This window comes from Chenopodium quinoa, unplaced genomic scaffold (genome assembly GCF_001683475.1).
Source record: "Chenopodium quinoa cultivar QQ74 unplaced genomic scaffold, ASM168347v1, whole genome shotgun sequence".
In the NCBI taxonomy this organism is placed as follows: Eukaryota; Viridiplantae; Streptophyta; class Magnoliopsida; order Caryophyllales; family Amaranthaceae; genus Chenopodium; species Chenopodium quinoa.
Genome location: NW_018742914.1, coordinates 3,678,939 through 3,691,399, shown reverse-complemented (window position 1 = coordinate 3,691,399; position 12,461 = coordinate 3,678,939). Strand labels below are relative to the sequence as shown.

The 12,461-nt window shown below is 36.0% G+C and overlaps 1 protein-coding gene across 1 annotated transcript; it reads left to right on the top strand.

Annotated features, from left to right (window-relative positions):
• Window positions 1-4,741: 4,741 nt before the first annotated feature.
• LOC110727631 lies at window positions 4,742-5,958 on the top strand. Its single transcript, XM_021907209.1, has 2 exons — window positions 4,742-5,068; window positions 5,185-5,958. The coding sequence occupies exons 1-2, from the start codon at window positions 4,742-4,744 to the stop codon at window positions 5,956-5,958; spliced, it is 1,101 nt and encodes a 366-aa protein (XP_021762901.1).
• The last annotated feature ends 6,503 nt before the right edge of the window (window positions 5,959-12,461 follow it).

Sequence of the window (12,461 nt, the reverse complement as noted above, 5' to 3'; positions counted from 1 at the left end):
TTCACTATATTTTGCTTAACGTATAACTCATATTATATGGTCAAACAAGAGTGATGAATAGTGCAAAAAGTCCATTGTTGCAATATTAATAGAACGGAGGAAGTATTATATTTGTAGATCACCGATTTTATTCAAGAACTTGATGCAAATTAATCGAGACCTTGCTGGCTTACTGAAAATTGAAGGTTATTTGGTAAATTTCATTCAAATATCTTCAGAAAACGCTTAAAATTTCACTCAAGCATGCAAAATCAAGCTCATAAAAGGTATAATTAGAATTTTTGTCACAATTTCTTAAGTCTTTTGTAATTTTAGCTATAATTAGGTCTAAATTCAACAAAGTGTTGCAAATTATTTTATCTATTGGATTTTCAAAGAGATATTTTTAGATGTTTTTAATAGAGAATTGTGCGATTTGACGCTGTTGTTTTGTTTGATTCAGTTCTTTGATTGTTTTGTTTGATTGAATGTAATTTGATTATATGTGAATTTTATCTATTTAAACGAATTTTTTATCTAATTTGATGCTGAAACTCTTTAAATGGCTAAATGGTGATGAGGTTGGATGTTCTTTTTGGTTTTGTTAGATTCCTCTATAAGAACTGTGAACAATTTATTTTTTTTAGCTTGAATGTAAGATTGAAATACCTTCTCTCTTTTTTTCTATAATTGTTGGGTAAGTGAGCTTTATGAGTTTTCAAGTAATAAAAGTAGATACAAAATAAGTTAAAGTAAGCCTAATATATTTAAAAGTACGGATTTTTCATCAAATACCACTGAGTTAAAGCTTAATTCACCATATACCACCAAAAACTTTCTAATACACCATGTACCACTGAGTTTAATATAAATGTCACCAAATGCCCTTTTTCTTAACCCCGTTAGTCATGAAGAGTTAAATGTCACACGTGGCAGCCTCTAATTGGCTCTTACTTAAACTATTTACTTTAATAATTAATCAATTAATTAATTAAAAAACTTTAACAAAAACAATTAAAAAAATAAATAAAACCACCACCAACTGTCAGCCATCTCCCCTCCCCACAACCGCCACCTAGCAGCCCAGCCCCTCGCCGCCTGCTCTCAGCCTTGAACCACCACCGGGTCGGCGCTGACTTTCACCGTACCCAGCCTTGCGCCGGTGCACGAATCTCTCCCTTGATCCACCACACCCAACACCTGACCACCTCCCTGCCATCCCCAATCACAGCCCCACACAACCAATTCCCTTTCTCCCCCGCATCTCCAGCCGCACCGCTGCTGCCATTATACAAACTGCAACAATTACCAATTCCAGCCCTTTGCCGCCGAACACCACCCAAATTACCACCCACGCAACTCTACTTCGCACCACCTCCCAGCTCACCCACACAAACCGCACATCCTCCAATTCGCCACCACACGACACCGGCTACAAACCACCACAACACCTTACCTTCATTTCACGGCACCAACTACACCACCACGCTAAGCACCTGACCAGCCCGCAGTTGAACCCAAAATCCCAAAACCCAAAATCGAAACCCTAGATTTTGATTTTGGGGTTTTAGGGTTTTGGGGTGGTGGTTCAGAGGGGGGAAAGGGGTGGAGTTGGAAGATTGAGGGGTGACTTAGGTTCGCCGGCTCGGGGAAGGTGGGTCTGGGAGCCGACAAGTGGGTTTGGGCGTCGGAGAGAGGGTTTTTCGAGTTTTAGGGTGGGACTTGAGAGGATAGTGGTTTAAGGGAAAGGGATGTGTGGCGGTGTAGACATGGTGGCGGCGGTGGGGGCGGTGGTGGCGGTGTAGACATGGTGGTGCCGGTAGGGGCAGGGATGTTGGCTGGGTGGGGAGCGGTGGCTAGGTTGGTGGTGGTTTATTTATTTTATTTTTTTTAAGTTTTTTTATTCTTTATTTAAGTAATTAATTAAATAATATTAATAAGAACCAATAAGTGACAGCCACGTGGCACAATTAACCTTAATGACTAACGGAGTTAACGACGTTAGTCATTAAGGGCATTTGGTGACATTTATGTTAAACTCAGTGGTACATGGTGTATTAGAAAGTTTTTGGTGGTATATGGTGAATTAAGCTTTAACTCAGTGGTATTTGGTGAAAAATCCGTTAAAAGTAAATAGAAATGAAATTCACCTTCTATATGCTTCCGAAATCATGAAATTGCTATGAATTCTAGGACTGGTAGGGAGGAGTATGAATGGGGCAGCTGCTAGGAGCTCTTGGGTGCCACCCTTGTAGTAGTTTGTAGCACAAAAGGTATGAAGACAATATTCTTACGGAGTAGTTGATTCTTATTAGAGTGAAACTGTTTAATGGCTGCTATATTGTAGTATTTTACTTATTCCAGCTCTTCTGGATATGTCTTAGACCAGAGACTTGTTTAATACTAGTATATCGATCCCATCTGCTATTACGTGTGATTTAGTATTGGAAAAAGGAATTTCAAATGCCTGCAAATTGCTGTTATTTACCCAATGATGATTTAAAACTCTTTTCAGTATAAGTAAAGGACCCTCTCTTCAGCTTACCAAGATTTTCCATCAATTTTCAAATTTAACTTCAAGCCTTCAAGCTCATGGCATATGGCCCATGCCAAGATCAAGTTAAAAATACAATAGGCTCGGAACAGAAGCAGTCACATAATGTACCACCCAGCAGCTTCTTATTAGACCTGATGTCACTGGATTCCTGGAATGGTAATTATTGAAGCTTGCTTTGATTTATTCACTATAATACGAAGTATATTTTTTGAGAAAGCTCTTTAGTTATTAGGTAATAAATTAAGATATTGTTAATGAAGTTCTCGTTTAATTTTGTGACTCGTCATTATTGAACCTTCTCTTTTCTTTCATTATCATCGTTACGTGTTACCATCTAAAGATGTGAGTATGAGCGGAAATGAAAATATATGTTGATTGGAATTTCTGTGGACTTGGAAGAATGTATGTTACTTGAGATAGCTCTATCACAAGAATTATTTGTAGTACATTTTGGTGAAAGACCTATATTTTCTTCTGTCATTTTGCCTAGATTTCTCTCTGTTCAATTTCTTCACAGGACTCATCAATCTAGTGGATGCCAGTCCCATTGAAATATTCATGTCTAGTGTTTTATTCTTATCTTCTCTTTGGTCCATATTAAGTACACTAATGTTTGGTCAAGGTGTCCCAATTTCCCTCCTCTCAAAGTAAATGTTTGAAGAGTCAATTGTCACAGCAGAAAGACGGGGTATGGAAGGACCAAAACATCGTGATTTTGCTGACCAGCTGTGTATTTCTCATCAACCCTTGATAAATCTTTAGCAGAACAGGTATCATTTTGTCACACATTGGTCAAACATTTCTTCATTTTCATTTAAATTATCTCTCTCAAATGCTCTAGGCTCTGAGGGCAGTAGTCATACTTATGATCTTTTCTCCGGTGAATTATTTGGCACTTACTAGAATTTAGATTATTCCACATTATTAAGTTTCAATTGCTTGCAATGCTTGGTTTTATACTTATTATCAATGCACAACCTAAGAAAAAACATTTGTCCTTGTCCCATGCTCCAATCTGACCATTCCTCTATAATTTGTGACTTAACCTTTAAAGTGAATAAAAAAGAGTGTAATGTAAATAAAATAGAATCTAAAGTAAATTAAATAATAAAAGACTTTAGACTAAACCTATTAGCTCAAATGGTAGAGCACTATGCAGATGCACAGAGATGTAGGTTCGATTCCTATATAGGTTCTGCAAAAGTAAATATAAAAACACTATGAAGTTATTCAAAATAGCTTAAAAGTAAATAAAAATAACTAAAAAGTAAATCACATTAGCTCTACAGTATACGAAAAATAAATTAGCTTGAAATGATTAATGACTACGAAAACTTTGTTATATCACAAAAACTCCGAGACTTTCATATACTTATAAGATGAGTCAAGTTATAAGAAACAAAGTATATTAAGTGTAGAGGTTTTCAAATATAAAGTAAATAAAATTTTATCAAAAGTAAACAAAAAATAAAATAAAAATAATTAATCTAGTAAAACATACAAATAATTTAAACTTTAATGCGAAGTCTAATATGTAGATTAAACAAATGAACCTACGTGGGATTTGAACCCACATCCTTTGTGCAATTGCACAATGCTCTACCGGTTGAGCTAGTAGGCTAGTGAATCTTATAAATTTGAAGTAAACGTAAATAAAAATACTTAAAAAGTAAATAAAAAAGGCTAAAAAGAAATTAAAACATCATTAACGTAAATAAATAATATTACTTCTACTGTTGCTCACAGGCTTCCAAGGTGCACAGGCCACCTCTTGCTCACAATAGCTTCCCGTTTGGCTCAACTCTAAGCACTACAAGAAATAAGCTATTTTACGACAGCCAAAATTTGTCGCAAAAATAGTAAAAACCGTCGCAAAAAATAGTTGCGACAGTCAACTGTCGTAAACCGTTTGTCACAATCACAGTTGTCGCAAAATTTTATTTTTGCGACAGTTTGACTGTCGTAAACCTTTTTTTTGACAATTTTACTAATTTCAGCAACAGTTTTATTTTTTGTTGTAATAATTAATCTGCGATAGCTAAACACCGTCGCAAACTACGACAACCATGAAAACTGTCGCAAACACCAACTTTAACGACAACTAAAAGCCGTCGCAAAAATAAAGAATCTCTAGGAAAAATATTCCAAACATCTTAATTAAACTTTCTCTCTCAAGGAAAGTCTTTCTCTCTCTAAACCTCTGTAATGGCGAGGAAACGAGCGACTAAGGACTCCAATAGAGTGAGAGAGAGCCAAGAAAAATCACAAATTCGTGAAGGGATTGACATGGTGAATCCAGTGAGCACAGTTGTGAAGACGAAATCGAGGATGAATAGAGAGGGTATTCCGCATTTGAACTTTGATGATGCTGATGAACTGGAGAATTTCATTCTATCTCTTGCTCAATCGATTCAGGAATTGATTCAAGGTTCAAGGCAGAAGTCGCAATTGAATGATTGGTTGAATGTTATGGCTGATCCTGCAACTCGGGGTACTGTTCGATTGGAGGAAAACAGAGCATCTACGATTGAGGTAAATCAGACTAAGCCGAAATTGCAATTATCTTTTGATGATGTTGGAAATTGGGGGTTGTTGCTTATGTGATGGGTAATAATCCTTATTTGAATGCTTTTCTGGGTTTTTGTAAGAGAATTTGGGGAGATAAGAATGTTGATAAGGTGATACCATTAAAGAAGGGTATATTCTTAATTCGATTTCTGAATAATGAAACAAAGGAAAAGGCATTAAATGCTTGGCATGTGATGTTTGATAAGAGACCTGTGTTCTTGAAGCAATGGGAGGATGGGATGGAACTTAGTGCTGATGAGTTTACTAGGGTCCCTGTTTGGGTTCAATTACCAAAATTACCTCTGAAATATTGGGGGAAGTCTTATTTGGAGAAGATTGTTTGTTTAATTGGGACTCCAATTAGACCTGATTTAGCTACTCAAATGAAGGATAGGGTTTCTTATGCTAGGTACTTGGTAGAAATTGATGTTAATGGACAGTTTGATGAGATAATAGAATTTGTGTCTGAGATAGGAACGTCTATTCAGCAGCAAGTGGTTTATGAGTGGAATCCTGTGAAATGTGATGTTTGTAAGAACATGGGCCATGAAGTGAAAGACTGCAGGAAGGGGAAGAAGGTTTGGAAGCCTAAGGTGGTACAAGGTGATGTTCCTGTTCCAGTAAAGGATGTCTTGGAGAAAAAGGATAATCAGGAAGATAAAGAGGGGTGGGTTGCTTCTCATAGGAAGACTAGGTCAGTTCTGAAAAGTAATGCTCAAATTCCCACTAGGAATGCTTTTGATGGCCTGCAACATAAGGAGGTGCTATTTGGGGATCTAAATGGGCATAATGTTGTTGTCTGGGGTGGGGTGCTGATGATAATGATTTGGGTGTTGTTCCTGGAAATGGAGTAGAAATCACTCCAGATCATGGATAATGTCCTTATCTGGAATGTGAGGGGCTTAAATGGCCCTGAGAGGCAGAAGGATGTGAGTTCTTTTCTTCTGCAGAATAAGATTGGTCTTTGTTGCTTGTTGGAAACTAAGATCAAGACTCAGAACTTTCCTAAAATTCATCACTCTATGTTTCAAGGTCGGTGTATTTCTACTAACTTTCATTGTTGCAAAGGTGGTAAAATTTTGATTGCTTGGTTGCCTGGGTTTTTCCATGTTAATATTGTGAATATTACTAGCCAGTACATTCATACAAAAGTGACTAATGTAGCTGTAAATAAGTCTTTCTATATGACTGTGGTCTATGGAAGTAATGATGCTCTTGAAAGAGATGCTTTGTGGAAGGGTTTGAAAGATATAGGTGATAAAATGGCTTCTCCTTGGGTGATTTCTGGTGATTTTAATTGTCCTCTTAATTTTGAGGATAGGGTGGGCAGTACTATTTCTATTGGTGTTGCTGATCTTAATAAAGTGGGAGCTACTTATACTTGGAATAATAAGCAGAATGGGTTGAATAGAGTCTATAGTAGAATTGACAGAACTCTTAGTAATGAGGATTGGGTGCTGGAGTTTCCTAACTTTTATGTTCATTATATGCCTGAGAAATGGTTTGATCACTGCCCTACTATGATGTTTCTTGCTGCTCCTGAGACTCAGAAGAGAAAACCTTTTAGGTTTATGAATAGTTAGGCAAGGATGTGTGGCAGAGTAATGTTCATGGAATTCCTATGTATAGAATGATGGTTAAATTGAGAAAATTGAAGCATGAGTTGAGAAGTTTTCACAAGTTGTGTTTCTCTGATCTTGAGATCAAATACAGGAAATTAGGGGAAGATCTTGTTAGCATTCAGAAAGAGATTCAAGATGATGTTGAGAATGAAGATTTGAAAGCTTTGGAAAGGATAATCCTGCAGGATTATAGTAGAATAAAAAAAGACTATTTTGGTTCCCTGAAGCAGAATGCCAAAATTAATTGGCTTAAGTTGGTGATGAGAATACTGCCTATTTTCATAGGAGTATTAAATTGAGACAGTATAGGAAGAGAGTGGTGGCTATCAAGGATGATAAGGGGGTGGATTGTGATACCCCAAATGATATCAATAAGGCTTTCATTGATTATTATAGAGCTCTTTTGGGTTCTGATTCTAGTAACAGGATAAATGTTCAGCAAGAAATTGTTCAGACAGGGTATATTTTGAATGATGAGCAAGCTATGAATTTGTGTAGTCCTTTTACTAAGAAAGAAGTCAGAAATGCTGTGTTTTCTATTCCTGGAGATAAAGCTCCAGGCCCTGATGGTTATTCTAGTTTCTTTTTCAAGAAAGCTTGGAATATTGTTGGGGAAGAGTTCACTGATGCAGTGCTTAGTTTCTTTGAGAATGGCAAGATTCTTAAGGAAATTAATTTTACAACTTTATCTCTTGTTCCAAAAGTTGATCATCCAACTTCTGTATTGGAGTTTAGGCCCATAGCTTGTTGTAATGTAATCTACAAGTGCATTACTAAGCTGATTTGTAAGAGATTGAAGAAGGTGCTCCCTGTGATTATTTCTCCTAATCAAACTGGTTTTGTGGAGAATAGGAAGATTATTCACAATATCTGCATCATTCAAGATTTGGTTGCTCATTATGGGAGAAAGAATGCTTCTAGTAACTGTCTGTTGAAGGTGGATATTAAGAAAGCCTATGATTTTGTGAAATGAGACTTTTTGGGGGAGATTTTGCAAGCATTAAATTTCGCAGGTAAGTTCATTCTTTGGGTTATGACTTGTGTTACCACTGCTTCTTTCTCTTTAAGCATTAATGGTAAACTAGAAGGTTTTTTTTCATGGTAAGAGGGGTTTAAGGCAAGGTGATCCTATGTCACCATTGCTTTTTGTGATTTGTATGGAATACCTCTCAAGAATTCTGAAGATGGTGGGTGAGCATAAGAGTTTCTCTTTTCACTCTAAATGCAGAAGTTTGAAGTTGAATCATCTAGTGTCTGCTGATGATTTTATTCTTTTCAGCAAAGGTGACAAGAGTTCTGTGGAGATGCTTATGAGAAGCTTAGCTACTTTTGCTGCTGCTTCTGGTTTGGTGGCCAATAATGGAAAGTCTAATATTTACTGTTGTAATATGAATCCTCGTGTTAAGCAGGAAATCATTCAGAATTCTGGCTTTAAGGAAGATTTTCTTCCTTTTAAGTACTTGGGGGTAAATGTTAGTTCCAAGAAGCTAACTAGGACTGATTGTCAGGTGTTGATTGATAAAACCACTGCCAGAATTAGATCTTGGGGTTCAAGGACCTTATCTTATGCTGGGAGAGCTCAATTGGTGAATTCTGTCTTGCTTACCCTGCACTCTTACTGGCTAGTATTTTCATTCTGCCTAAGGTGGTTTTGAATGGTATCATTGCTGTCTGCAGGAATTTTCTTTGGGATGGTAAACCTATTTTTAATAGGACCCCACCTATAGCCTGGGATATTATATGTAGAACCAAGAGTCAGGGTGGGTTAGGGATCCATGATTGCCAGACTTGAAACCTTGTTGCTCTTGGGAAACAGATTTGGAATATAGCTACAAAGCAAGATAGTTTGTGGCTTAGGTGGATTAATCACCTTTATATGAAGAATAAGAGTTGGAAGAGAGTTCCTTGTGCTAAATCTGCAAGTTGGAACTGGAAGCAGATCTGGCATTTGAAGGAATGTTTTAAAAAGGGCTATACTGGTCAGAAATGGCTTGCAAATGAGAAAGGGTATACTATTGCAAGTGGTTACAGATGGCTCAGAAAAGATTTGCCTGAAGTTCCTTGGTGTGAGTGGATTTGGAACAGATTCAATATTCCAAAACATAGATTTCTGGGGTGGTTGATCATGTGGAAAGAATAAGAGTGAAGACTAAGTTAACTCAGTATGGCATCATTACTGAGACAGATTGCCCTTTATGTGCAAATCATGCTGAGATTGTGGATCATCTTTACTTTGATTGTCATTACAGTACTGAATGTTGTAGTATTATTGGCAGAAAGTTGGGTATGCAAAATCCTACTTCTCTGGAAGACTGTAATGAGATGCTTCTAAAGGTGTCAGGCAGATTCAAGAGAAGAGTAATGCAGAGCTGTTATGCTGGGTTATTGTATGTTGTGTGGCAGCAAAGGAACAAGTTTGTGTGGGATAAGTGTCTGCAAGATCCTCAGAGAGTGGTGCAGAATTTGCTCTGTGACATTTATAGAAGAGTGATGCAGATTATGCCTTTGAAGACTAGCAGAAAGAATAGGGAGTGGGTCAAGATTCTTATTCAATAGCTGTCTTGTTTGTGTTTGTTTCAGTTTTGTTTGTATGGGTGTAGTGGGTTTTTGGGGTGTTTGTGTGTTCCCTTAACTGGCGAACTTTGTTTTGTTTGTATCTTGGTTTACTAATTTTGGTGATTAATAAAATTTTTTACCTTATTTAAAAAAAAAGTCGTCGCAAAAAATTAAAAAAAAAACGAAACCCCTCAACCCAGCCACATCTCTCCTTTAACCCTCACCCACAATATCCCAGCCGCATAACCCGTAACCACCACCAACCTCCACCACAAACCACCTAGCACCACCACACACTTTCCACTGCCACCTAAAACCACCAAATTAAGCCAAGAAAACACATAAACCCACAAACAACCCTAGATCTTAAATTAAACCAAAAAATCTAAAATCCAACAATTCCCCTTTACACTAACCATCGACAACCCCCTAACCTTGCACCCAAAAAATTAAACATTAAGATCTAAAAATTAAACCACAACAAACAAAAAATCAAAGAAAAAACCGAACATAATAACCAAAGATAAATGAAAATATAAAACAAATACATAAAAATAACAAACATCAAACAAGAAATACAAATATACATCAAATAATCAAAACCCAAGAATAAATCAAACAAACAAGTTAATGAAATAACAGAAATTATCAAAAGGGTACAAAATTCAAACAAAAATGCCACAAAAAATCAAACGAAAATAAATGACAAAATAACAAGATCAAACAAATTAAACAAAAATCAAATGAAGATGAACGAAAATAATTAACCTACCTTCGAAACTTTCCTCTTCTTTGGATTTTATGGGTCAAATTCGACCATAGAAACTCCAGTTCTGGAATTTTTTGGTCCAATTTGGCTAAAAAAAACCTCACCATCACGATATTGAACTTTTAAAATATGAATTTGACTAAAAAAAAACCCCTCAGCATTAAGTAGAAAGAAGGAGGAGTACGAGAAAGAAAAGAACGAAGGATGAGAAATAGAGAGGAGAAAGGAAAAGAGAGGAAAACGAGAGGAGGAAGAAAAAGAGAGGAAAGAGAGAATGAGAAGAGGGGAGATGATCTGAGAAAGAGAGAAGAGAAAAGAAATGAAAGAGGAGAGAGAAACTGATAGGGAGAGAAGTAATGAAGCGGCGGACAATACATTATTAGGGTTTGGTGTGGGATTGTGGGGTATTTATATACTGTATTTTTTTTTTGTGAAAAAAACAACTCTTTATGACGGTTTTTGATATTTTAAAAAATTTACAATTATTTTTAATGTCTATTACGACAATTTTATTGTCCAAAAACCGTCGTAAATCAGCGACAGACTAGAAAACTGTCGTAATATTGCGACAAAAACAAAAACCGTCGTAAAATTTAAAAATTACGACAGTTTTGCTGGCTGTCGTAGAAAAATTGTCGCTATTTGTCCGGATTCTAGTAGTGAAGCACTCGGAAGCAACATTTACAACAGCAAGCGGCAGAGTAGAAGTACCATAGCAGCAGCAGGTGACAGAGCAAAAGTAGCATAGTAGGGGAAGGGCAACAAAACACTTGGCATGACTTATTATCTACTATAAATCCCATGTGTTGTGTCTACATACATGAGCTATCCATAGGTATATGATCCTTCTTTTTCGCTATAGCGAAGCAATATCTCAACGGAGTACTTTGTCAAAAATCCAGAAACTAAAATCAAAAGAACCCCTAGGATAATACCAAGTACTTTCATGGCATTTGGTGAGCTCATAATAGTGGCACCAACAATAGTGAAAGACAAATTCAATACTCCACTTAAATATGAAGCTGTGTTAGCATCATTCTTTGATATAATCAAAGTATGATATTGCAACAATGGCACCTTTTCACTCTTTTGTTCTCTGTCTATGCCCTTTGAAGGATTAATCTGCCGACTCTCATTATCAATATTCGTCATCTTTTAAGGACTGATAATCAATGGATAACAAGAATAACTGACTCAAGGTAAGAAAACATATTGACTCAAGTGGACAAGAGCATTGTGTGGGTTTATTAAGGTGTAAGTTCAATTATTACTTAATTTATTGTAAAAGTAATTATAAAACAATCTAAATTTATTCAAAATATCTTAAAACTAAGTCAAAATATTAATAAAATGAATCAAAATATTGATAAAATGAATCAAAATAGCTCAAAAAGAAATCAAAAGTAGAGCAAAATATGTCAAAAGTAAATCATTATTACTCAAAAGTAAATAAAGTAAATTATAGAAAATAGAAAAATAATTAAATAAAAAGCATACGAGACTAAAAGTAAAGGTTTTCAAATTAAAAGTGAATAGAAAAATAAAAAACGTAAACAAAAAAGGGAGAAAAAAAAATTCAAGAGTATATGTATAACGAATTCATTAAACAGGATAAATAACCATTGAAACCGAGTCATTGAACATGCTGGAGCTGCTGCTGCAAGAGGAGGGGACATGTTGTTGTTGCTGCTTAAAAGTCTATCTTTAAAACCAAACCATAAAAGTCTATCTATAAAAGAGGAAGTAGGGGCATCATTAATTAATTGAGCAAAGCTACTACCTTTCAACACCCTTTTTGCAGGCCTGGCACTCAAATAAAACATGAATTACATACTCTGAAGCAGCATTACAACAGCTACAAATTGCATTTGGTGAGGTATGACGATGGAACAACAATACTTTTCAAAGCTAAATTACGCTTGCAGGTCTTCCAAATAAATTGATTTAGCTTTGGTTTCCTTCTCTTGCACTATACAATAGCCCAGAGCTCTTTGTTCTCCACCTGCCCTAAAACATCCACATCCGAGAGCACACAAAACCTGTATAACCAGTAGCCTATTTTAACACTATACTCGCCATTTTTTGTGGGTCACCAGTTCAAAATATTATCATGTAAAGCCATTGATAGGGGTTCGAAGCATAAGAAAAATCTGCGTGGGGTTCGAACTCACAATTTTTGTACACTTGCACAATGCTATACCTATTGAGCTAGTAGGCTAGTAAAAAATATTATTGAACATTTAAAGTAAAGAACAGAAAAATCAAAAGTAAATTAATAAATCTCAAAAGTAGATAAAAATTTATATAAATCATATGTTGCCTTCATTGTTTGTCATAATTAAGTCACACCTAATAAATCGATCACTGTATTTGGCTCGAGTCAATAGCACATGGAATATCAAGATAACAC

Excerpts from the sequence above, each read along its gene's own strand:
- LOC110727631 (XM_021907209.1), top strand. The coding sequence starts at position 4,742 with ATGGCGAGGAAACGAGCGACTAAGGACTCCAATAGAGTGAGAGAGAGC. Across the intron at positions 5,069-5,184 it reads ACAGAGCATCTACGATTGAG|AGAATTTGGGGAGATAAGAA; the intron begins GTAAATCAGACT and ends GGTTTTTGTAAG.